At 41.3% G+C, this 27103-nt stretch overlaps 2 protein-coding genes across 5 annotated transcripts in view; one reads left to right on the top strand and one right to left on the bottom strand.

Annotated features, from left to right (window-relative positions):
- Positions 1-27103, top strand: part of LOC112435655 (4-hydroxybenzoate polyprenyltransferase, mitochondrial-like) — a 41830-nt gene that overhangs the window by 6695 nt on the left and 8032 nt on the right. The window lies entirely within an intron of this gene.
- LOC112435633 (uncharacterized) lies at positions 649-27103 on the bottom strand. Of its 4 annotated transcripts, XM_076891041.1 has the most exons (12): positions 26976-27098; positions 26585-26649; positions 26381-26499; positions 22544-24011; positions 22176-22441; positions 21456-21574; positions 20970-21098; positions 20582-20825; positions 19175-19317; positions 18993-19072; positions 11523-15099; positions 649-818 (listed from the first exon to the last, which is right to left on the bottom strand). In XM_076891041.1, the coding sequence occupies exons 4-12, from the start codon at positions 23906-23908 to the stop codon at positions 793-795; spliced, it is 5949 nt and encodes a 1982-aa protein (XP_076747156.1). In that variant the 5' UTR covers positions 23909-24011; positions 26381-26499; positions 26585-26649; positions 26976-27098; the 3' UTR covers positions 649-792. The 4 variants fall into 4 exon arrangements, with proteins under 4 accessions (XP_076747156.1, XP_076747154.1, XP_024660137.2 ...); XM_076891039.1 differs by having other exon boundaries at positions 22544-26499; positions 27013-27103; XM_024804369.2 differs by having other exon boundaries at positions 22544-26499.

Raw genomic sequence — 27103 nt, 5'->3', positions numbered from 1 at the left:
CAAAAAAAATAAAAACTAAACTAGCAAACAATTGGTAAAAACTAATTAAAACTGATATAAAATTGAAAATCTGAAGTCAAAACTAAATATAAAATAAAAACTAATGAAAATTGCAAAACTATTAAAACCCTGCTTACTACCTGCAGATTACTTGTATTTGCTCAATTGTTTACTAAATGTTTGAGGTGTGAAATAAACCGCAATTGAGCAAAATATGGGTGTGTGTGGTTGGAGGATGTGTTAGTGCGTGCGTGCGTGGGTGTGGGTGTGTGTGGTTGGAGGATGTGTTAGTGCGTGCGTGCGTGGGTGTGGGTGTGTGTGGTTGGAGGATGTGTTAGTGCGTGCGTGCGTGCGTGCGTGCGTGCGTGCGTGCGTGCGTGTGTGCGCGAGCAAGGGGGAGGGGGCGAAGAACACTTTTCTGTAAAACAAAGGGGGGCCCAGCAAAAAAAGTTTGGGAACCACTGCCATAGAGGATGCCAGGGTTGAAATCATGGATAAGATGTTTCAGAAAAAAGACAAGATAAAATCTAACCCACTCTAGCATTAATACTTGCATCAGCTTTAGGAAAACTACACCTAGAGGACTGGGTGGCGAGGTGAGGTTGATCCCCTCCATTAGAGTAATGAATTGTCCATAGGAATCCAAAGGACCACCAAGCAGTGTGGTAAAATTGAGGATGTAGTTGATTAGAGGGAGAAGCGTGACACAAGTCTGCCTTTTGGATGGTGTCAGTACGACTCGTTTCTCCTGAAGGTCCAAAGACACAGAGGTGATTCTCTGGGTGAGCAGCATCAAAGTGGACACTGCCAAGAACAGTCTGAAAGTGAAAGAGATATTGCTGTGATTAAATAGGATATCTGTATACATATAATGTTTTTACTTTAGATGTAAAAACATTATGTCTAACTTAGGCTAAGAGTTCATCTATAATGGTGAAGAAATGGCCTCTGACATTCATATCAGAGTCTTTTTAGTACATTAGCTGTTCTAGAGCTGTGATCACACAAAGTTGATTCTTGGAAATGGCATCTGAAAGGTTAGGCAACAACATAACAATTCTTGGAAACGAAACAAAGTCAACAGGCTGCTAAAACCATGTGATGTGGTTGAATGCTTCAAGCAACAGAGATTGTTTTATTGAAAAACACATGGTCGTTTTGAGTTTGACATATTTCACAAAAGTGTGATTAGGAACATTTTTGCCACTGTGTTTACAACCCTGTACGCGTTTGAAAACTGAAGGGACTGTGCTGTGTTCTAATCCTATCAAAGATCAGAACATAGCTTATATAATTGAAAGAGCAAGATAAATTGCTCAGGAGTTTCACTTCATCTCCCAACCGTTGTGGCAGACATCTGTCCCTCCCTGGAGGCTTCTTCCTGTTAAAAGGGAGGGTTACCTTCCCACCATCACCAAGTGCTTTGCCCATAGGGTATCATCTGATTGTTGTGGTTTTCTCTCTAATACTGTAGGGTCATTGCCTTACAACTTAAAGACCTCACTTTTGTGATTTGGTACTAAATTCAAATGACGATTTTATGTTCTACATTGTTATATTTCTAATTTCATGATGCAAATGTGTTCTTTCTTATGTAAATATGATCTTTCTTAAAAAAGCCGTTGTCTCTGTTGTTCTAAACCTAGTAGATACTATTAAGCATTAGTGATACCTTTGAAGGTAATCGATGCCTGGATACCATCACGGATACTTGATTTTGAAATATGTGCTAAGCATGAACTGCACCTTCTTAAAGTATCCAAAAATGTACTGCTCTGGTCACAGGTCCTCATTCTTTTTAAAGGTGCCAACTTTCTGTAACTTGTTATAGAAGAGAGAGGGGTTTTAAATATTTTTTTTAAAATAAATACCATAGAGATACCATACAAATCACTGCATGCTGCATTATTTATATTTTATACAACATCCTAACTCTGAACAGGCTTGATTCATACATCTGTACACCCTAGAGAATATTCACTTACGAAAGGTTCGGAGGATATAGCATGAAAACTGTCCCATATGTTTATGTAATTTGTAATGGCAGAGTGAAATCAAGATTAATACCTGATGATGACTGGTTCGTGCAGGTAGTATTCCCTGTTAGGGCTGCCACAAACGATTATTTTGATAGTCGACTAGTCAAAGATTATTTTTGCAATTAGTCGACTAATCAGATCATGCGTCCACTGGACGTAAAAGTACATTGTTAAGTCTAATTGTTGAATGTCGCCATTGTGTTTCTTAAATTTGTATAGTCTTAGTTTAAGCAGTAGGATCAAAGCCATTCCTTTGATCCTGACCACCTCTCCAGCCACTCTGTGCTGGGGGAGGTTTTATTGTAGATACATCCTAACTTGAAGATCTGTTTGATGTTTGGTAGAGCTTCCTACCCTTTGTATGGTTTCACTGTGTTATCTTTGGTAAACCATACATTGGGTGTGGGGGAAGACTACCCTCTTTATGACCAAGGATGTTGTTCCTGCTTTTAGGTTTTATGACCCTTTGACCAACACACACACACACACACATTCTCACATAACACACACACATTCTCACACACACACACACACACTCAGTGTATACATTTACATACAGTGCCTTGTCTTTGTAACCAAAGGGGGGTTGCAAGGGGAGGTGCTTTGTAAACTATTGTTTGAAGTTTGTCAATAAAAGGCAGCGAGAGGAGGCCACCATTTTGGGGTTCTTTGTCGTGCTGGACACAGACGAGGCCTCCCTTGTGCAAGTAATGGATCGATCGACTGTCTTGTTTTCTTCATGATGAATAAGTCTCTAGAATTAGCGGGGTTTGTGGAAACACAGACCCAACATTTATTTGGTCCTTCGAGCCGGATCCTAACACATTGCATCCACCGAGGAGAGGAAGAGGACGCCACCGCAACGTCTGGGATGATTGACGTAAAGCCCTGGTGTTTTTGGCTTGCCACCAGGCCGGGAAGTTTGCGCCTGACCTCCCCTCGGGATGGATGACGATTGACGGGATCCAGAGACTCTTCCCATGAACGTAAACAAACAGTGAGTACAGAAGGCCTTAGAGAGCGTCTCTATAACCGCGTGAATGAATGTGGGATCCTAGAAACGCGTCACCGTGATTCTGCGTGAAACGTTTGAGTCCCGGGGAGCGCTGGTCACGAGAGCGCACGTGGACCCAAAACAATAGAGAGCGGCTACGGGCTGTGCGTTAAACGTGAGTCCGGGAGCGCGCTAGCCGCGTGAGAGAGACGCAGGCTTCTCCGCCGTTTGGGGCGTAGAGAGTTCTCCGCCATTTGGGGCGTGGAGAGAACCTAGGTTCAGAGTCCGGAATCTCCGCCATTTGGGGCGTTGGAGAGTGTCCGAAGGTTGAATTCTCCGCCATATGGGGCGTTTGAGAGTTTTCAACAGAGAGCGCTAGCTGTGCGTGCAGACGCAAGCGATAGGCCTATGTTGTGTGTGTGCGGGCCAGACGTGGTCTGCGTGAGTGTGGCTGATTGTTGTCTTGTAATGGAGAATAAAATGTGTAAGTCTGCCTTAGAAGGAGATGTAAAATTTATGCAGAAAGTTTTACCAGGCAGCACGCAGTATGTAGGTTGTTGGTATAAGAAATGTGGATTTGAAGGGACATTAGTGGAAGTTAAGTGTAAAATGCTGGTAGAAAGAATATCTGTAAGTGTAGCAGGTAAAACAGGTAAAGCGAAGCAGAGGAAGGAATTGCAGTTAGCAGTTGCTAAGTTGTGGCTGGAGCAGGCTCAGAGGAGGAGAGAAGCACAGAATGTTAAAAGAGCAATATTGCAAGAAGTAGTTGTGAAACCTGAGGATGAAACTACAGCTCAATCCACTGCAACTACTCTAGAACAACACCGTAGAAAAGCATTAGGAAGAGCAAGAATGTTAGCAGAAAGTAGAGTCAGAGAAGAGCGTGAGAGAGCAGAGGTAGAAGTGGAGGAGAGATTAGAGGCATATTAGGAGCAGCATTGAGTCCAAGACAGACTAGGCAAGAGAGGAGACAGAAAAGATGAAGAAAGTTTTTCTCCTGATCAATTCCGCGAGTGTGAGAGTGTCTGACGTCATGGTGTGTGTGAAAGGTATCCAGCTGGGGCAGACGTGATTCTGCATGTCACCTGCCCAGTGGACAAAAAGAAATAAAATAGTTGTGTGGATGAATGATAGCACGAAGAGTGTTTGGTGTTTCTAAGTCTGAAACAGCTGTAATGCTATTTTCTGTTTTGGAGAAAAGTACAGTTAAAGAAAAAAAACAGAGAGAGATGTGTGTTGTTTTAAGCAGTGATGAGAATAATGGAAGTGTGGTGAGAGATGAACACAAAAACATACTGAAAATGCATTAACTATACTAACCCCACATGCATATACACATACAATGATACTCATGAGACCAGACAGCATCTTAAGCATGAGATTCTGTTTGTCATCTTGTCCAAGTCACTAGTAAGATGAAAGTGATACATAGACTAGTGGACTGAATATTATAGGAGGACAGATGGTTGCATTATAGAGGAGAAAGCAGAATGCTGATGAGAGGTCTTAAATGAGTGAGTTGAGTGAGCTGATTGTGAGTTTCTGGTGTGTGAAGAAGTTTTACCATGACACACATTTAGTTACATGAGAACTAAAACTGATTATGTGCTAAGACAACAGGGTTATGCTGTATGTTGTGTGTATGGCTGATTGGATGAATGTTTGAGATTAAACTGGCTGTTTGATTTGTCTTTATTACTAAAGTTGAACCTGCCAATTGGGTTGTTACGATTTATCCCCCTGGCATGAAGAACACGTGTCATGACTTAAACAAGGCCTTTCTTTCCATTATTTTCTTTGATTTCTTTTATTTTCTTTCTTTTATTTTGTTACTTTCATGGTGCACTGAAAGTTTTGTTTGATGATCTCTGTTGAGCAGATCTGCACGATTAGAATCGAAGCGTCGTCGAGAAAACTGTTGCAAAGTGAGCTTCTCCAAAATTAAAATGGGCTCTTATTTGGGACAATCAGGAAACAAGTTCCTGTCCAAAAGGATTCAACGAGGAAATCCAGTCTAAATTATTTTTCTTTTTGAAATGACGTTGTTTTGCTGAGCGTGGAAACGAATGCGACGATAATTTCCACAATTAGCAAAAGAAGGAATCACTGAGTGAATGAGTAAGAATTTTAAAATAAATGGGGAACTGACTGACTGACTTAACACCATTGTGTGAAGTCAACCCCCACTTGACAAAGGTGTGGATGTATCTCTGTGTGTGTCTCTGTTACAGGAGCAGAGAGATGATAGCAACATCTGAGGTTGCGTGATGGTTTAACCTTTTAAATGCCATTTTTATGTTTGTGAATCTATCAGAGGTGTGTTATTCATGGGCTTGTGGTACTCACAGAAGTTACTGTGAGAAAGTGTGTACACACCTGCGCAGCGCTAACATTTGCATTTTTTTCTTACAGCATTGCAGTTTTTCATGTGATTTGATGATGTGGTTTTTAGCAGAACAACTGGTGGATGTTTGTTTCTTTATTTCAGGTTTTGTTTTCTTTAAGAGTGCATGTAGCATTCAGCAGAAGTGGACGAGTGACATGAGTAAAACAAATAAGAGATTACGATATTTATGGAATAGTTTATTATGGGCTCATTTGCTGGCCACTTTTGGACCCATAATAATAATATATGAGTGGAGTGACTTTGCTTAAGGGAAGTCACCGATTACATTAATGTTAACTGAGCACATGGGATGATCCATGTTTGAGGCGAATTATGGTAACAATAGTGATTTAATGATTTGAGAAAACCTGCACATGACACTTGTCTTGCTGATGCTGAATGCTTGTTACCCTTGTGATATACTTGTTTATAAGTGTGAAGTTTGATTTTACTTCCAGATCTTGTTTTCCAGGCCATGATGGTGAGTATGCAGGCTCCTGGTGGAGCCAGTTTTTAAGGCAGGGATCCAGGTTTGGTGAGTTGACGCATGAGAGTGTCCATGCGTCAAGAGGTGGGGTCCAGAAGTAACATTAAACAATGTTTACTATTATTGTTGCAGTGATTTGTGTGATTAGCTGTTTATTTACAAGTATTAAACCTATGCAAGTGGTGCATCCATGTTCAGATGAGGCTTTGATGGCCTATAAGTGAAGTTCACTGATTACAATGTGGAATAACATTGAGATGTTAAATAATTTGGAATAAATTATGGGAAAACGTAGGAGTTTAATGAGTTTAGAATAAACCTGCAATGATACTTGTCTCTGTGATGCTGAATACTTTATTACTTTCATGATCTATAGTTGGTTGCAAATGTGAAGTTGTTTTAAATTTTAAGACTTTGTCTTCTGTGATACAGGAGCTGGGAGTTAAACAAGTTGAACATTTAAGTGCTGACTAATGTTTTACACAGGGTTACAGCTTGGAGTGAAGCTGCTCCAAGGGACAAACCCTGGAGATTGTTTTAGGGAGACTGTGCGACACTCTTTTACATGTCTCATTGGGGAGTTGACACATGGCGAAAGCCGTGTGGCGAGAGGAGTGTCATTTTTTCAATTTGTAGATGTCGTGAGGTGCCATGACGAGAAGGAGTGACTGAGAGGATCGCCCACAAAATGGAACCTGAGGGAGCGTGCCAAGCTCCAAAAAGTGACAGCGCAGAGGAGGTCCAGCGATGGACTTGTGGTTCTGTGAACAGCACAAATGCAAGGTGACTGTAAAATAACTAACAGCACTTTTTCCACAAGTGAAGCCAGTAACTTACTATCCTAAAAGATTAGCTCTAGTTGCTCGTGCTTTACCTCCATGCGTGAGATCAGTATGTGCAGCAGCTTAAGCTGTACAATGTTTCAATAGTTTATTTCACCTTTTGCAATTGTTAGTTCCACACGAGGTAGATGTCTACTACTGCAGACTAAACTTACATTTCTGTCACCTACAAGACACTTGTCTTTAATGTTACTGTTACTCTCACAACCACACATATTACCATAAAGTGGTGCAGAATTCTGAATCTGTCCAACCCTTTTTGCCAACGGAGGAGGGCACTTCTCATGAGTGTAGAGAGCGCGAGGAGAAGACGTGTAAGCTGAGGGATGACTTAATAGATGTGCCACTCGTTGAGGGAAAGGTTTGGTTTGTTGATGATTTGAGTTTTACAACAGCAGAGGGACAGACTAGAACACGTTTTACTGTAGCAGACAGTGAGAGAGAGTTATCTATGTAGGACAACTAGCATGTTTCATATTTGCTTGAGCAGCAGAGATGCTAGCTTTAACGGAAGCGTGTAAAGCTGTAGAGAGACAATATACACTGATAGGCAGTATACATTTGCTACTGTACATTTCTTTGTAGTGCAGTGAGTGAGACGAGGGGTGACAACCTCTACAGGGAAACCTGCAGAACACACCAAACTCTTGCAAAATCTGCTGGAGGCAGCGTTATTAACCAGTGGAATTGCCGTTTGTAAATGTGCAGCACACATGTGAGGGAAAGATCCGGTTGCATTAGGGAAAGTTTTTGCAGATAAGATCGCAAAAGAGGCAGCTTTAGTTAAACATGGTGTTAACCTTTTATCAGTACAGCATTAGCAGACATGCAGGCCCACTCACCTACTGCAGGACAATAGTTGTGACTTACAGAGGGAGCAAGCTTGCAGGATGATTTTTTATCTGTGTGATAAACCAGTACTGCCTGATAATTTGTATAAGACTGCTGCTATTTTGAGCCATTGGCTTTGCCATGTCTCAAACAGGAGGGAAATGAGCAGTCGTTATACTCATTCTAGGATTATTAAATACTTTTTAAAAAAAAAAACTTTTGCAGGCAGAGAGAACTAATGGAATAGTAAAGTTAAGATTTAGGAAGACAGGCAGGACATGGTTAGACTGTATAGAATAAGTACATGAGGATTACTCCAACAGAGAATGGTCTGACTCTTTGAGATTACACATGTTAGAGCATTTAGAGTTCCAGTCTTCTGTAGTGATGATAGAAAAGCAGAAGAGAGAGCGTATTAGCAGATTAGATGCTTGAAAGTGTTTAAAAGTAAAGTAGTCATGAGAACAAATGATCTGCCAGATGATTCTGTTTCTCCGCAGGAGCAGAGTCTGAAGTCTGGAGATTGGATGTTGATAAGGCCATGGAGAGGAAGTGCTGGTCCAGTCCATGGTGGGAAGGTCCATATCGGATGCTGCTGACGACGACCACAGCAGTGAAGATTGCCGGAAGGAACACTTGGATATATCAAGCGCACTGCAAGAAGGTGACACACATCCAGGCCAGCTCGGAGTAAGTGGCAGGAAGACCGGGAACAAAGGGGGGGGAAAGCCTCCAGGGCCCCTCGTCTCAATCCGGTGAAGAAACCAACTGAGCCACAGGTACTCATCAGAATGGCTGGGAATGTGCTGTGCATCTTCTTGTGCCTGTGGACCCTGAGTGGGATGACAGGGAGCGCACTGGAACAGAGCAAACCACACCCAGTACCAGCATGGGTTTTCAACAACTACTGGTGGCAGTTTAAGAACACAACCGCTCACATGAAGAATGAGACCAATGGTTATGCTTGTGATGCCACTGGCTACACATTCTTCTGGACTGTGGCCCTATAGCATCACTGAGAGCGAGGCAGTTTGTCTGGTTGCTTTAGCAACACATCCAGGAACACTGCCAACTTTTCAACTGCTCTGAACCTGAATGGAAGGTTGATTCACCAGTAGCTGGGAAGGTGAACTGCTCTGGTGAGACAGACCTGCTCGTCTGACTCAAAGAATATGACTTGCTGCAGGACATTGAACAGCTAAACGAACTGGAAACAGGCCAATTGCCTATGTGTACGAAGGACAATGGATTAGCCCAAGTTGGAGATTAACCATGGAACATGGCAACATCACCTATTCTTTTGTCTTCTGCAAGAAGGATGTAAACAGAGAAGCCTTTTGTCTACATTTACATCATGAACACTTGAGGTTTTGAGCCAAGAAGATCAAAACAGCTTGATCCAATTTCCTTTACAAAGCTTTTTCTGTGGTGACAACAGGACAGGAGAAGAGTTGTAAATGCAGATAATTCACCAGTTGACTCTAACCCCCACAGGATGCCTACAGTGAAAAGATTTGGGGGGTTGATAGGAGTCATAAAGAAGGGTGTTGACCAGGCTGCAGCTTTGAAGTTAGCTGAGAGCCATATGGACAAACAATAAAGTCAACTGATGCGTTTAAATACCTATGTCTGTATACAGTTGGATTGTAGAGACATATGATTTTTGAGAATGATGATTCTTCTTGTTTGACCTTTGACATTCAGTTGTTTACTTGAAGAAATACATAATGAATTGCACGACAGGAGTAGATCCGCCACAAGGCTGGATAGCTTGGTTACCGTCTGGTCCTTGGTGGCATCTTCTTTTGAAAATATTAATTCCTGTTTTTGAACTGTTGACATTGATTTGCTTATGTACAGGATGTAGTTTACTGTGCATGAATGAAATCTACACTGACACTGTCTGAACAAAGGGTGCATAAGTTGAAATTTAAGAACAATGACAAAAAGGAGGGAAATGTTAAGTCTAATTGTTGAATGTCGCCATTGTGTTTCTTAAATTTGTATAGTCTTAGTTTAAGCAGTAGGATCAAAGCCATTCCTTTGATCCTGACCACCTCTCCAGCCACTCTGTGCTGGGGGAGGTTTTATTGTAGATACATCCTAACTTGAAGATCTGTTTGATGTTTGGTAGAGCTTCCTACCCTTTGTATGGTTTCACTGTGTTATCTTTGGTAAACCATACATTGGGTGTGGGGGAAGACTACCCTCTTTATGACCAAGGATGTTGTTCCTGCTTTTAGGTTTTATGACCCTTTGACCAACACACACACACACACATTCTCACATAACACACACACATTCTCACACACACACACACACTCAGTGTATACATTTACATACAGTGCCTTGTCTTTGTAACCAAAGGGGGGTTGCAAGGGGAGGTGCTTTGTAAACTATTGTTTGAAGTTTGTCAATAAAAGGCAGCGAGAGGAGGCCACCATTTTGGGGTTCTTTGTCGTGCTGGACACAGACGAGGCCTCCCTTGTGCAAGTAATGGATCGATCGACTGTCTTGTTTTCTTCATGATGAATAAGTCTCTAGAATTAGCGGGGTTTGTGGAAACACAGACCCAACATACATCTTATTGCACCAGCAGCATCTGCTCTTATATAACTATCATTAGCTTACAGCTTTAAGTGTTTATGGTCTGTGCCAACTAAAAATAAAGACAAGATGGTAGTTTATTAAATTTTAATGAAATTTGCAGATTGTTTCGGTGAAGTTTAATAAACTCCTTGCTATCTAAAATATAACAGGACACTGGAGTATATTCTCGAGAATCTCACACTTCTGATAATCAGCTGTCTGCTTGACGTTTATTCAGCTATGTAAAAACTATAACTTTAATCTCACCCAAACTGATTTACTCAGGAACAAATAAAATACTAAAAAAAGCTAAACAATAACATTGTTAAGTTATCTAAGTGACTTATATATGTTTAACCTGAGTAGCGAAAGACAGCGGTGGGTCTCAGGGCACTAGTGAGCCTAGCCCCCGGCTCGCTATCGAGCTAGTGGGTAACAGACGTCTCCGAAAACGTCGGAGCGCTTTTGAAAATATGTGGTGTCTTGATAAACTGAGCAGATATTTGAGGTTTACACAGCTACATTCTCGCCTGAACATATGTTAAACCTTTATTTTGTGACCCAGAAAGAATAATAAGAGTAATATTAAAACTAACTAGCTGCCGCCGTTTGAGCTGGGCTGCGCTATGAATTCTGGGACACTGCTTCTTCTTCTTCTTCGGGGTTTAACGGCAGCTGGCATCCTTGTACATGCAGTGCTGCCATCTTCTGTATCAGTCCGTTATTACACTCTTAAATCCTACTACTTATTCCTGCGTCTTTTGTGATCTTACAAAGCTTCAAACGACGCGTCGACTATTAAATCAGTCGTCGATGATTTTGATAGTCGACGTAATCGTGACTAGTCGACTAATCGTGGCAGCCCTATTCCCTGTACTGTATAAGTAGGTGCCAGAAGGTTTGCCACAACATCTGCATAACAAATGCCCAGGTGTGGATACAGCTGTGATCTACACAGCACACGAGTAGAACAAAGGCAAGTGTGGAGGTGAACAGCTTGTGCTGTTATCCTGTTTGGTTTTCTCCAAAAGTGATGCTTTGCAGTATCGCTAGACATCGCTATTGAAGCCTTTAGAGTCTCAGATGTAGCTCTTCTACATATATTTCTTTGGTTTGTCTGAGCATCTTCGCCTTGTGCATTGTTTTATCACACATGTGAATCAGATCAATGAACTGCCAGACAATTTGTTTTTACAGAGGTCACCATACTTGCTGATGATTGTAGCATCTGGCTGTTACTTACCTTCTTACATCCTATAGACGCAAAGATTTAGTTTTTCCACACTGCTTCTGCATTTTGCTTACAAAAATGCACAAAAACTAATATTTCAATTCACTCATAATTTCTTTTTACCTTCAGGCTCTTGCAGACAATCATCATCCTTCATCCCGTCGTGGTCACCAGGCGCCTGATCTTGGTGTCGTTCCTCGTCTTCTGTGAGCATCTCAGATTCTTGGTTTTGCTTCTGCTCGAAAGGACCTTTCTCTTCTTCCTCCTTGAAGCATTCAGGAGAGTGCACTTCCTTCTTCAGACATTCTTTCTCAAGTACTGGTATTTCTGTGCAAGGTTTAGGTTCCTGTTCACTGCTTTGCTGAGTGTGCACTTCTTCCTGCTTTAATTTTGTAAACGAGACACCTAAAATATCACCGGTGATCATCTTAAGTTGTGCACAAGTGGGCGGGAGGGTTAACATATGTCTTTCAATTTTTAAACTCTCCTCTGTCCTCGTGTTATTTACATGTGCAATATTTAGCTTTGTTAAGGCTGAATTTGCCTCTATACCAACTTGATTCTTTGGATTCTGGAACAAAGGGAAGTTGCTCTCTTCAGCTAATGGGATATCACTTGCCTCAGTGCCCTTCTCCATCTTGACCGTTTTACCCTCATCTGCCTTGTTATGCATCTTGCTGTCATCATTGGCCAACTGTAAGATATGACGCAGTATGTCATCTTCTACCTTTGCCTCAATGTTCAGTGTTTTATGCTCAAGTGCTTTAACGTCTTGCTTTTGAGCTGGTGTTTCTTCATCCACTTTGAAATCATTTTCTGTCTCCATTTGTTGTTTGTCTCCAGATTCTGTGAATTCAGGTTGGGCTTGGTTTTCATATGTCTGCCTCTCTTCCTCTGGATCGCCGTAATCCTCACATGGGGTATCTGTAATTTTCACTTCTGTTACACTTTGTTCCACATTTCCTGTCTCCATTTGTTGTTTGTCTCCAGATTCTGTGAATTCAGGTTGGGCTTGGTTTTCATATGTCTGTCTCTCTTCCTCTGGATCGCCGTAATCCTCACATGGGGTATCTGTAATTTTCACTTCTGTTACACTTTGTTCCACATTTCCTGTCTCCATTTGTTGTTTGTCTCCAGATTCTGTGAATTCAGGTTGGGCTGGGTTTTCATTTGTCTGTCTCTCTTCCTCTGGATCGCCGTAATCCTCACATGGGGTATCTGTAATTTTCACTTCTGTTACACTTTGTTCCACATTTCCTGTCTCCATTTGTTGTTTGTCTCCAGATTCTGTGAATTCAGGTTGGGCTTGGTTTTCATTTGTCTGCCTCTCTACCTCTGGATCGCCGTAATCCTCACATGGGGTATCTGTAATTTTCACTTCTGTTACACTTTGTTCCACATTTCCTGTCTCCATTTGTTGTTTGTCTCCAGATTCTGTGAATTCAGGTTGGGCTTGGTTTTCATATGTCTGTCTCTCTTCCTCTGGATTGCCGTAATCCTCACATGGGGTATCTGTAGATTTCACTTCAGTTACACTTTGTTCCACATTTCCTGTCTCCATTTGTTGTTTGTCTCCAGATTCTGTGAATTCAGGTTGGGCTTGGTTTTCATTTGTCTGTCTCTCTTCCTCTGGATCGCCGTAATCCTCACATGGGGTATCTGTAATTTTCACTTCTGTTACACTTTGTTCCACATTTCCTGTCTCCATTTGTTGTTTGTCTCCAGATTCTGTGAATTCAGGTTGGGCTTGGTTTTCATATGTCTGTCTCTCTTCCTCTGGATCGCCGTAATCCTCACATGGGGTATCTGTAATTTTCACTTCTGTTACACTTTGTTCCACATTTCCTGTCTCCATTTGTTGTTTGTCTCCAGATTCTGTGAATTCAGGTTGGACTTGGTTTTCATTTGTCTGCCTCTCTTCCTCTGGATCGCCGTAATCCTCACATGGGGTATCTGTAGATTTCACTTCTGTTACACTTTGTTCCACATTTCCTGTCTCCATTTGTTGTTTGTCTCCAGATTCTGTGAATTCAGGTTGGGCTTGGTTTTCATTTGTCTGCCTCTCTTCCTCTGGATCGCCGTAATCCTCACATGGGGTATCTGTAATTTTCACTTCTGTTACACTTTGTTCCACATTTCCTGTCTCCATTTGTTGTTTGTCTCCAGATTCTGTGAATTCAGGTTGGGCTTGGTTTTCATATGTCTGTCTCTCTTCCTCTGGATTGCCGTAATCCTCACATGGGGTATCTGTAGATTTCACTTCTGTTACACTTTGTTCCACATTTCCTGTCTCCATTTGTTGTTTGTCTCCAGATTCTGTGAATTCAGGTTGGGCTTGGTTTTCATATGTCTGCCTCTCTTCCTCTGGATTGCCGTAATCTTCACATGGGGTATCTGTAATTTTCACTTCTGTTACACTTTGTTCCACATTTCCTGTCTCCATTTGTTGTTTGTCTCCAGATTCTGTGAATTCAGGTTGGGCTTGGTTTTCATTTGTCTGCCTCTCTTCCTCTGGATCGCCGTAATCTTCACATGGGGTATCTGTAATTTTCACTTCTGTTACACTTTGTTCCACATTTCCTGTCTCCATTTGTTGTTTGTCTCCAGATTCTGTGAATTCAGGTTGGGCTTGGTTTTCATATGTCTGCCTCTCTTCCTCTGGATTGCCGTAATCTTCACATGGGGTATCTGTAATTTTCACTTCTGTTACACTTTGTTCCACATTTCCTGTCTCCATTTGTTGTTTGTCTCCAGATTCTGTGAATTCAGGTTGGGCTTGGTTTTCATATGTCTGCCTCTCTTCCTCTGGATCGCCGTAATCCTCACATGGGGTATCTGTAATTTTCACTTCTGTTACACTTTGTTCCACATTTCCTGTCTCCATTTGTTGTTTGTCTCCAGATTCTGTGAATTCAGGTTGGGCTTGGTTTTCATTTGTCTGCCTCTCTTCCTCTGGATCGCCGTAATCCTCACATGGGGTATCTGTAATTTTCACTTCTGTTACACTTTGTTCCACATTTCCTGTCTCCATTTGTTGTTTGTCTCCAGATTCTGTGAATTCAGGTTGGGCTTGGTTTTCATATGTCTGTCTCTCTTCCTCTGGATTGCCGTAATCCTCACATGGGGTATCTGTAGATTTCACTTCTGTTACACTTTGTTCCACATTTCCTGTCTCCATTTGTTGTTTGTCTCCAGATTCTGTGAATTCAGGTTGGGCTTGGTTTTCATTTGTCTGCCTCTCTTCCTCTGGATCGCCGTAATCCTCACATGGGGTATCTGTAATTTTCACTTCTGTTACACTTTGTTCCACTTTTCCTGTCTCCTGTTCTCTTGCAGTCTCTAGCAGCACAAGCTCCGCTTGTTTTTGCAGCTCTTGTTGGACAGTAGAGTTTGGTTTGGCATTTTCATGTTGAATGTCTGATTCGGAAGTCTCGCCAGGACTTTCTCCGTTGGTTTCCTGGCATTCCCTGATCTGGAGTGCACTTTTCTCTGTGGTATAGTTTTCTTCCAGGTTCTCAGTTTGTGGAACCTCATCACAGTCTGCAAAAAGGTCCTCCATTTCTACATCTTCTCTGTCTTTATCTAGCTGGTCCATGTTAGACAAATGTTCCTCTTCTTCTTCTGTTACTGGCACATTATCAACGCTTGCCTCCAGCTGATCAAGGCTCCCCTGACCCACGAGTTCATGATTCTTCATGACCTGCATAGACAGAATCAAGGTCCAAATTATGATACACTTTTCCATCACATTATATTGGGGTGGGGCACTGATGATGTAGAAGCCTCAAAAACTCATTTATCCAATATAATACACTTGGAGTTATGGGGTTGAGATAAGACTCCCAGTCCTATAGTTTATGGGAAGACAGACATGACATAGTAAACACTTTCCTTGTGAGTTTATGGGCTTAGTCACTGATTTTGGAAGCATACTGAATAAAACATTACTACAACTATTTTGCAAATCATGTTTAAATTGCTTAAAAATGTTGGATTATCTTTTGTCTGCTTACTGCATAGAGATAGCAGTTTCACTGTCAGCCCCTCTCCTTCTCACCACAACTTATTCTTTGAAATAGAAGTGGGCGGTATAAACGGTATACGGTAGAAACGATATAAATTTGGCTAACGGTAGAGATTTTGACTATACCGCTCTACCGCGATAGCGTATGTTGATGGTGTCATCAAGCTGCGCCTGTTTTGGTTGAAAGCATTGCAGCGACTAAAAACAACATCATCTGCAATTTTTACTGAGCGACAGTAATAGCAAAGAGACAAAGTACTTTTGGAATATGGGGATAGCCAAAAACTCCACTCCTCCACTTCCGTCCCATTGATTCATTCAGTGGGGCAAAAAAGTATTTAGTCAGCCACCGATTGTGCAAGTTCCCCCACTTAAAATGATGACAGAGGTCAGTAATTTGCACCAGAGGTACACTTCAACTGTGAGAGACAGAATGTGAAAAAAAAAATCCATGAATTCACATGGTAGGATTTGTAAAGAATTTATTCGTAAATTAGGGTGGAAAATAAGTATTTGGTCACCTCAAACAAGGAAAATCTCTGGCTCTCACAGACCTGTAACGTCTTCTGTAAGAAGCTTTTTTGTCCCCCACTCGTTACCTGCATGAATGGCACCTGTTTGAACTCATCATCTGTATAAAAGACACCTGTCCACAGCCTCAAACAGTCAGACTCCAAACTCCGCCATGGCCAAGACCAAAGAGCTTTCGAAGGACACCAGGAAAAGTATTGTAGACCTGCACCAGACTGGGAAGAGTGAATCTACAATAGGCAAGCAGCTTAGTGTGAAAAAAATCAACTGTGGGAGCAATCATCAGAAAATGGAAGACATACAAGACCACTGATAATCTCCCTCGATCTAGGGCTCCACGCAAGATCTCATCCCGTGGGGTCAAAATGATCATGAGAACGGTGAGCAAAGATCCCAGAACCACACGGGGGGACCTGGTGAATGACCTGCAGAGAGCTGGGACCAAAGTAACAAAGGTCACCATCAGTAACACACTACAACGGCAGGGAATCAAATCCTGCAGTGCCAGACGTGTTCCGCTGCTGAAGCCAGTGCATGTCCAGGCCCGTCTGAAGTTTGCCAGAGAGCACATGGATGATACAGCAGAGGATTGGGAGAATGTCATGTGGTCAGATGAAACCAAAGTTGAACTTTTTGGTATAAACTCAACTTGTCGTGTTTGGGGGAAGAAGAATATTGAGTTGCATCCCAAGAACACCATACCTACTGTGAAGCATGGGGGTGGAAACATCATGCTATGGGGCTGTTTTTCTGCCAAGGGGACAGGACGACTGATCCGTGTTAAGGACAGAATGAATGGGGCCATGTATCGTGAGATTTTGAGCCAAAACCTCCTTCCATCAGTGAGAACTTTGAAGATGAAACGAGGCTGGGTCTTCCAACATGACAATGATCCAAAACACACCGCCCGGGCAACAAAGGAGTGGCTCCGTAAGAAGCATTTGAAAGTCCTGGAGTGGCCTAGCCAGTCTCCAGACCTCAACCCCATAGAAAATCTGTGGCGGGAGTTGAAAGTCCGTGTTGCTCGGCGACAGCCCCAAGACATCACTGCTCTCGAGAAGATCGACATGGAGGAATGGGCCAAAATACCAGCTACTGTGTGTGCAAACCTGGTAAAGACCTATAGTAAACGTTTGACCTCTGTTATTGCCAACAAAGGTTATGTTACAAAGTATTGAGTTGTATTTTTGTTAGTGACCAAATACTTATTTTCCACCCTGATTTACGAATAAATTCTTTACAAATCCTACCATGTGGATTCATGGATTTTTTTTCACATTCTGTCTCTCACAGTTGAAGTGTACCTCTGGTGCAAATTACTGACCTCTGTCATCATTTTAGGTGGGGGAACTTGCACAATCGGTGGCTGACTAAATACTTTTTTGCCCCACTGTTAATGCTGAATTCTCTCGCAGCTGCTATATTCCCATGTTGTTGCAGTATATTAATGACTAACCTCGTATTGTGGATGGATTATCTCAGTTGTTCTCCTGACTGAAGTTTGGTCCGTTTACAGCATCCTGCCATGCAATTGCATTTGTCCCTAACCACTAGAAACCCTCACGTTAACTTTTATCGAGTGGGAAAAAGTTGGCATTCATCCTTCAGCTTCACTGTGCTAATGTTATGCTAACGTAGCTGTGTCGCTAGCAATCACGTAGGACATCATTATATACCAGCTAGCCCAACTTCAGTAACCTTACAAATGTCACTGCTGTTTAGTTTTCTGTCTTCATTTATGTTGGAAGTGATAGCAGAGCTGTACATTTTAATTTTTTCAGAAATCTCTCAGTCAGAACATGCTATATGATGTTTAGGTGGAAGCTAGCGAGCAAATTTCCTGCTAACTTCTAACTCCATTCAATTTAATAGATTCTGTTTTCATGGATGCCTGGATGTTAAACTTAATTGTTACACCTGGTAGAGCAGAAACGCTGATCATTTTATTAAAGATGAAAGAATTGCGATAGTTTGTAACTCTCAGTGACGCTGCAGTGTTTGACTTTGGGACCTGAAGTGGACGGAGTTTTGGATTACTCCGCAAGGCTCCTGACTACGGCAGCCGTAATGCTCCGGCAATCCATCAAGCGGTGCGCTTTCATAGCTCTCCAAAGTCGTACTAAAACATTTTTTGATTTCTACGCACCGTGTAACACAAAATCGGTTTGAGGTCAGTAAGCACAACCAGAATTCATACATAAGGCACACTGTCGATTTTTGAGAAAATTAAAGGATTTTAAGTGTGCCTTATAGTGTGTAAAATACGTTATACAGAAGAAAAGAATATATCCTGATATATATCGTTACCGCACATGCTTCAAATTATACCGTGATATGGATTTTAGGCCATATCGCCCAGCCCTACTTTGAAACTAAGATGGTTGTGGTGAAAATGCTAATCTTGGGGCATCAAAACACAATTTCAGAAACCAACGGATGGTGTCACAGTAGTTGTCCATGTCCATCTTTGACATTACTTATGGTTTAATCCCTGTAAATGTAGCACTTTTTAATAGCCAAGGAATTGGGGTAGGATATGCACTGCATCACTCCATTAGGTGCAACCTTAATCAATATTAAACCGATTTGTGGCAAAGTTTTTGGACTACAAAAACATTCAGACTAAAGGAATCAAATGGCCCAGTGCCAATGTCTCTGTAGCCAATGTGATATGTGAATAAAACCATTCTTTTGCAAAAGTAAGTCCACTGTCTATATGTAGCTTGTGAAAGTGATGCAGTGCTACTAAGCAAGATGCATGGTTGACATTTAAAAATGTCATTCTGATGAATTCTTTGTTCATTTTTATATCTATTCATATTTTTAGGATGTATGCTCCCACTCTCTTTCGTTGGCTACTCCCTTCAAATATCAGACATGTTGACGTCTGACATCTAATTGCTGCTTACGTTTCTTATAGGCTTAAATAACTTCATTCTTCATTCAACTTCATTTTCTCTTGATTTTCTAAATCTTCATGGTTATGACAGCAGTGTGTAGAACAAGAGCACCGTCCGCCCATCAGTTAAAGAGAATACCTTTTTTGACCCAAAGATGATGCCTTGATGGCAATGTGACAGTTTGGGGCGACGAACCTCTATTGGCACTACACGTTCCTCTGTAAAGAAAAAAAAAGGAAAAAAGGGAATGCTTATGTGACAGCGTCAGGTATCGGAAAGAAGAACACGTTCCTACAAATCCTGCAAATGCTCCAACATACCACGATGCAAGACAATGTGATCAATCATGTTGTTCTTGTTCTTAGTTTGGTACAGACAGAAAGGGCAGCAGAGGTCCTTCTGATGAGTAGGCTTTGACTGGCAGGTAGAGTGACCCGTCTCCATGTGCATTTCCAGAGTTTTCCTAATGACAACAGGAGAAATCAGTGATAACATTGCAAATCTGTCGGTGTTTGGTGACAACTCGTGTTGAGTAATGAGTAGAAATGACAAATTCAAGATGTCTGTCAAGTCAAATACCTCATAAAACTCATCCAAGTTATTCCCATACATTTAAAATAATTGACAACAATGTCTAAATTTGAATAAAAGAAGCTTCTTCTTCAAAAAGGGTTCAAACAGCAGATAGCGCGGCATGTTTGATTTAGCACACTTTTATGCCAGGTTCTCTTCCCGATGCCACCCCAAAGGGATTTGTGTCTCCTCCTTGAGGCAAACCAGGAATGCATTATGTCACCTGACTATAGAAACTAGTCAGATCCTGCGCATGTGTGATGATGCAGAATTAAAAGTATCAATTATTACTCATCCTGAATGCAAATGCGAGAATAAATGCAACATTTAAAACAAATGTGAAAACGAATATTTACTAGGGCTGCTCGATTATGGCAAAAATTATAATCACAATTATTTTCACTGAAATTGAGATCTCGATTATTTGACGATATTTATTTAACAATAACAATGTATTGAATAATGACTTTAAAGATTGTCAAAAAATAATATAAAATAGTGTGCAAATAGTGATAACAGTGCAAATGTTTGCAATATAAAAAATAAATGAAAAATGTAAACATCTATGTTTAGTGAACTTTGCAGTGTTGCTCTGTGGTGCAGCTACGACACTGTAGCAAAGTTTACACACTATGTCTACTTGATCCACGTCTGACTCCGCCAACCCATAATGTTTCCACACCACTGAAGTTTTTTTTACCTCTCTTTTCAACCAACAGCAGTCACTCTCCTCTCCAAATAACTTCTGCTTAGCTTTCGGAGCTTCCCTCGGGTCCTCTTAATTGTTGTGACACGTGTTCGAAATGCAGAGAGGTGCGCTCGATTTGCCACACGAAGCAGCGCGAGAGTAAAGCACGAGGGAGGGGCTAATAATCCGCTCAGTCATTTTTAATGATCGTTGAAAGCCCAGATCGTAATCGTGATTAAAATTCGATTAATTGAGCAGCCCTAATATTTACATAAAAATATTTTCGAAGTTTTCAATCCCAGAATATCATTTGTGTACATTTTCCATTTTCAAAAACAAAAGCTAAATAGTTAAAGCTAAGTAGTACAATTTGCAGATTTTTAGCAACACACTAAATTTTATTAAAGAAAAAAAAAGCCAAAAATCTTTTGTACACACAAAACTACAAACTCTTACAGCACCTTACCTTAAACCTGTGAAAAAGTTGCAGTCTTTACATCTGAGGATTTTCTTTCCATGCCAATTTAGGCAGTGCCGCCGGATACTAGACAGGTGTCCAGTGCTGAAATTGCAGAACTCACAGTGAAGCACGCTGTTCTCAGGTAATTTTGAAAGTTGCACGTTCACTTTAGATTTGATGCTGCTCTGTGCCATCATGGTGTAGTGGTTTAACTGGCGCCGCACATCTGGGGGCTCCAAGTACAGAGATCCTGTCAAAGTTTCAAGGACCCACAGTCTGTTAGTACTGCTACAAAACCAAAAACTGTTTGTTTTATGAAAACCAAGACCAAGTTTAAAAAACAAACAAACAAACAAACACACACACACACAAAAAAACATGAGATATGACTTGCCTTTAATCAGTTCAGGTCGCTCATCAATTTCAGGCAAGCTGTTCATTTTCTCTGATGAATTAGAGGACTCCTTAAACCTCTCTTCACTCTCATCTTTGTCTTCAGTCTCAGCTGCAGCCATGATGAGATCTAAGCATTCAGCAAAAGAATAACCAAATGAAAAAGGAAAGACATAAACGCAGACATAAAGCCACACGAAATCTCTCAAACCCCTTCTTGTGAAAGATGTGGCTGTCTTTAAAACTAAGCCAAAACCATCCCAGTCTGAACAGTTAAAGTCAGCTTCTAATATAAAATGCACCTGTGACAACTCATATTAACTTGACCAAATCCAGCATACAGAAAACTTATGCTAATAATCTACAACAAAAGACTAATTTTAAAAATTCTGGTGATTTTGAAATCAATGTTCGCAGATCAAAGTCAATGCATTTGACACTTAATGCTCATAAGATACCACTGGTGATCTTACAAATGAGTTCTTACCATTATGCTTTTTCATAAAATGACTCCTCCAGAGGCCAAAGATTGTTGTCCGATAGGTACAGCAACTACACAGAAAAGGTCTCAGAGTTCCAGATTTGTGGATGAGATATTTGCTAATGCTGGTGAGGTAAAAAGAAAAAAAAAAAAAAAAGGTTCACAATCATTCAACTCTCACAAAAAATACAGCTTGGGGTGTTTGGGACTTGCTTTAACGAACAAAGCAATCAAAATTCAATTTCAACAAGCCTGTGAAAGATACATTAGTCAAACAGAGAGTAGATGAAGTAACTCCTAAAATCTGTAAAGGAGGTATAATTTCTTGACTTTGGTTCTCTTGTCAGAAAGCCATTGTTTCGATTTATGAGGAAACGGTCTTCTTGTGCAGTTTAAAGTTATACAGGAGTGGATAGAGGTGGAATTGAGGAAAGCGGGAAAGGGGAGTCTAACTTTTTATTTAACCAGGAAGTGAAAATGTTGAGATAAAGAAGCTTTTCTGCAAAGGTTTTCCAATACCCAGATAGGCACTGTACTTTTTCAGACTAAACAAGACCAACTGCTAAAATTTCCATTTGGCTATGTTACTTTTTAAGTGAGCCCACAAAAAAAAAAAAAAAGCGTGGCAAAATGGGGTGACTGCTTTAATATATGAGTCTAAATTTAGCCATTATTACTTTTTTTTTAGTTTAGTTTTTAACAATAAAAAAAGCCCAAAGTTCTTACTTGTGTTTTAATCCAGATGTGGAGCTATTGTCCAATTTCTTGATGGCTGCCAGGGCTGCGTGGCTGTGCTCATGTGAATGCAAGCCTTTCAATGACATAAACATCCGGCCGCACTGTCTACACGTGTGTTTGTCTCCATTCGATTCTAGTTCTGGCTGCTGTACATCAGAGAGTTCTGATGTAGCGGCGCTCTGTACTCGTGTCCCGTTCCAACGATTAACCTCGTTCACAGTTTCCAATGTGGTCGTTTCATCTTGCCTGCAGGGCTGGAAAAAAAAAAAAAAAAAAAAAAAATCACAGTAATGGTCAAATAACACGAGTAGATCAGAAGACAAAGAGCGTAGACAGGAATTACAGCGTCAACTTACCTCGCTGGATTCTTGCTCTAGTGTTGTGCTAATAAGCGACTCCTTTCTCTGCGCAGCCTTGGCCTTCTCTAGCATCCTTGCTCTGTGGCGATCCATGTGATAACACACCATTCGAATCCCATTTAATTGTGTGTTGCAGTGGTCACATTTGTAAACCCCTGTGTTTTTCTTTTTCCTCAATCCTAGTGACAACACAGTAAAGTCCAATTTCCACTCTGAGCGGTGAAAAGTACTATAGTGGTCAATGAGCAGCTGCGACGACTTGAATGTTAATTCTGGACATTTCAAACATTTAACCTTTGTGCTGTTGCCTGATTTAAGTACGTTGCTGGGAGAGTTCCATTTACGCTTATTATATTTGTCAAGAAGTTTGTAAATACTGACTGCATCCAATTTGTGATAATTTTTGTAGTGGCGCTGGAGGTATTTTCGATACGGTCCTTTATAGGTGCACATCTGGCACTTGTACAACTGTTTGCTGCTGCGGAGGCCGGACAGCAAAGTTGATGGGGATGCCTCAGGAGTTTCCGTTTGTGGAGCCTGTCTACTTTTCGCAATTTTTACTCTTCTCGAAGTTTTGTTTTTCACAGAGGCATCCTTCCGTGCTGAGCCCCGAGATGTGTGAACCGGCTGGCTTTCAGTGTCAGTGTGCTCATACACTTTTCTGTCATGATGAACCATCTTACAGTGAGCATTGAGTTTTGTCAGTGATCCATGGATTTGTGAACATTTTTTACACAAGTACCCTCTTTCATTAGAACTTCTTCCTAAAGTACAATTGACCATGTTTGATGCAAAGACTTCACCTGTCTCAAGTTCATCTGCCCAGACTACAATTGCTGGATGCTTCATTTGACAGTGAGTGAGGGTCCCTTGGTAGCTAACATTCACATATGGACACTTTGGACACTTGTAGATCAAGAGGCTTTTTTCTGCTGTTATGCTAGACTTCAATGTCTTATGCCTTCTTTTTTTGCGCTGCTGTTTTGGTTTTTGTTCTTGTTCAAATCTTTCAATTACAGCTTCCGGGTGTTTCAATCCACAGTGAATGTGGAGACCCTGTTTGCTATTAAAATTTGCAGAGCAGTAAAGGCACTTGAACACTTTGGAGGACAATGAGCGAGATCTGTCACTTTGGTCTTCCACCCGCCAGCTTGCGCTTGTTTTCTTGGAAAGTTTTGCATTCAAAGGATGAACCATTCGGTAATGGTGTGCCAGATCTGACAAAGATTTAGATTTAAAAGAGCATCTTTTGCAAGACAAACCAGCTTTATTTTGTCCGGATCTTTGGGATAGCAATCTGTTTTCAGTGCCATTGCCTCCACTCTGCTCTAGATCAGGCTTCTTCTTTTTAGAAAGGACCATTTCAGGACCAGCATATAACCGAGAATTTACATACTCAACGCAGGGGACACGTCCTAGGTGGCGTTCCTGGTAGTGCTCATAAACTGCTGCAGCTTTTTCATGTCTGAAAACACAGAATTCACAATAATAGCCGCGCTTTAATGATCCTTGTCTAAAATAATATCTTAAAATATCTGTGACTGTACGCTTTACTTTGTGAATTTTCCTTAAATGCGTCTTCAGAGCATATATCACGTCAGTTTTGTATGCGCATGCGTATGAGTAACAGTTCAGGGACCTCTTTGTGTGTGGGGTTGTCACTGAGGGTGTTGCTGAAATGACCAAAGACTTTGAATGCTTCCTTGTTTTTTTCTTTTTCATTTTCAGCTTGAGGATTTCCTGAGCAGCTTCTTCATTTTGAGTGGATGTTAGAGGAGATTTCTGTGCCTGATCGTGGATCTTAGATGTATGCAGAAGGACTTCTGAAGTCTTCGCCTTAAATCCATGATGTGTTTTGCTGTAATGGCGCATTACCCGATCCAAAGTACTATGCCTGTAGTTACAAAAGTGGCAAAAAAATGCTTTTTCTTCGCCTTCATTTATTATAGGAGGAGGTAGACGGGAAGAAGAGGAATCCTTTGCATTTGCTTTCCTGATTTCATCATGGATTAAAGCTGTATATTCAAGAACACACTTAGTGCTGGAATTACACTTTCGATGAACCTTAGCCTGATGGATAATTACTCCTTTTACAGACAGATTTCCAAAGTTGCATTTGTGGCAGTAAAACAAGTTTTCTGGACATGCGTAGGACTTGTTCTGTCTCTCTCCTGTTTCTGAGGCATCTGCTGTGTAATCCTCCTTATACAGATCTTCTTTTTCCCTACACATCTTCACTTGTTTACTAGTATTAAATTGGGAAGATGAAGGACTTTTTGACATCTTAGATTCACTCTGACGTTTCTGCATCTCAGCACTGTACCCTAGGACATCATCAGTACCTATTGGTGCATCCATAGAATGTTTTGCATAGTGATGACCAAGGATACTCTTAACCTCGGTACTTGTGTAACTGCAGAACTGGCAGTAAAATGTTTCATTTGGTAAACTGGATGAGGAAATGTCCAGTCCAGTAGTAATTTCATTACTGGATTTTGTTGGAAACTTCGAAGATTCCCCTTTCGTGGTTTGGGAAGATTCTGAACGATTCTTACAGGCTTCTGGTGTGGTCTCTGAATGATCTACTACAATCACAGAATCTGAACACTTCTCAGATGTCATCTCTGATGCTGCATGTGATGTGGGACAAGCGGACTGTTTGATTTTATCTAATGTGATTACTTCATCTGGGTGGCTTTTTTGGTAGTGAACATCTAGACTCAGCTGAGACGATTCCTCTTGGCATTCAGACATTGAATATCTGCAGAACAATAAGGAATTCTCCACTTCATATGTTGCATGCTTTGCCTTGTAATGTTCTTTCAAAGACTTCAATAGATTGATAGTAAATTTACAAAGAAAGCATTTGAAAACCAAACTGAGGCCACATGATTTCATGGCAAATACATCTGGGGCATCTGGATGATTTTCCAAGTAGTGCCTCTTGAGGTCAGCTGTGCTTAAAAACTCAACTGGACACTCCAAGCAACGAAAGGTGGCACTGTGATCACTTGCGTCCTGAATGTAGACAGAATTGTATCTGATATAAGGGTGGTCACTTTGATAATGGGCAGAAATTCGCCTGATGCCCACGTCGCTGTAGTCACAATGTTTACAAGAATACACTTTTGCCGCGTCTGCCTCGTCTTCATCTTCGCTGACTTCGCTGCTGGATGACTGTTGTCTATTTTCTTTTTCTTTTTCCGTGAGCATCTCTTCGTTATCCAACTTGGCTTTTTTGACAGGATGACCTTTTAAACTTTTACCACTGGATCTCTTCACAGCACTGTCAGGAACAGTTTCCTTTCTGAATTGTTCCGGAGTTTTAGTCAAATCAGTAGTCAAGTCAGTGTGCAAAAAAGGGTACGACTTACTTCCGGTGATATCTATCACAGACTTTGCTGTGACTTTAAACACACCACTACTGTTTGGACAGGAGCTTGAAGGAGATTCCTGCAAAATTTTCAGGTCCTTTAATGTGCAGTTTGCTTCTGAGGTAGAAATATCTGAAAGAACTGATGGATCTTCCGATGTTCCTGCAGCTTCATTGTTCTGGTTTGCTGAAATGACACTTAAAGTGCTGTCGAGGTTTTCTGAAATGATGACACCTCCTGACACGTTAGGATTTTCTGAAGTTTTGTGACACAGTTCCTCGTGTTCACTTAAACCATCCCAACTACAAGCTTTAAAATCACACCTCTGGCATTTAAAATTATCTCCTGAACTGCTGCTCTCTGTGTTGGCTTTGTCAGTCCCAGGGGATAAACCAGCCTCTCTGAGAGAAATTTCTGTATTGAGGCCATGCACCTTGTTAAGGTGTTCAAAAAGGTACACCTTGGATTCGAAGATCAGCACACAGTGACTACAATGGAAAGCCTCGACTTGGGATTCTTCAGTGACTGCTTGGCTGATGACTTGCTTGATGTGGCCAGAGGTGGAGCACTCCACTGTATCTGAGGGGGCAGGCAACAGACCAGTATAGATCAGCATAGGTCAGTATCTATTCACAAAGACGTTGCATACCTCTGTGATACATACCGTTTTCCATCTTGCATGCCTCTTTTAACCCACAGCCTTACACATTAAGTGACACACCTAGACAACTGAAAAAACAGATTATTATTTTTCTCAAGGCACAGAAGCAGCACAACATAATCCGACGCTACTTCGTTACCCGTTATTAAGTTAAACACACAAGTGAATACTTAAAAAAGAGAGCGAGAGAGCGAGATTGTACGCTTTGCTAATATTATCTTTAAATATGGCAGCACAAAGAACTCAACACCTCTATTTAACTTTCAGTGTAGCATATTCAACAGGAAGGAGACGTAAAACGAGTCAACCGAATAAACAGATCCTACCTATTTTAACAAAATGCCGAGATGTGCAACTCGCTAAAGTGCGCGATGCACGCAAGGTTTTTACTCACGCATGCACACAAAAACAGGACAAGGCTTAGGAGGCACCGTTTTGAACCGCTGCTGGAGGTCGCATGAACACGGAGCACGTTTCCGCCATTTTTCAAGCGTGTGTGACTCTCCCTGGCCTGTGCTTCCC

This window comes from Maylandia zebra, linkage group LG12 (genome assembly GCF_041146795.1).
Source record: "Maylandia zebra isolate NMK-2024a linkage group LG12, Mzebra_GT3a, whole genome shotgun sequence".
In the NCBI taxonomy this organism is placed as follows: Eukaryota; Metazoa; Chordata; class Actinopteri; order Cichliformes; family Cichlidae; genus Maylandia; species Maylandia zebra.
Note: the sequence above shows the minus strand (reverse complement) of the source record. Positions and strands in the feature narration are given on the sequence as shown.

What these genes read in the sequence shown, in the direction of transcription:
- LOC112435633 (XM_076891039.1), bottom strand. An exon ending in GCGACCTGAACTGATTAAAG is followed by an intron (nt 20,826 to 20,969) that starts GCAAGTCATATC and finishes AAACTTTGACAG; the next exon opens with GATCTCTGTACTTGGAGCCC. An exon ending in TCACATTGTCTTGCATCGTG is followed by an intron (nt 19,073 to 19,174) that starts GTATGTTGGAGC and finishes TTTTCTTTACAG; the next exon opens with AGGAACGTGTAGTGCCAATA.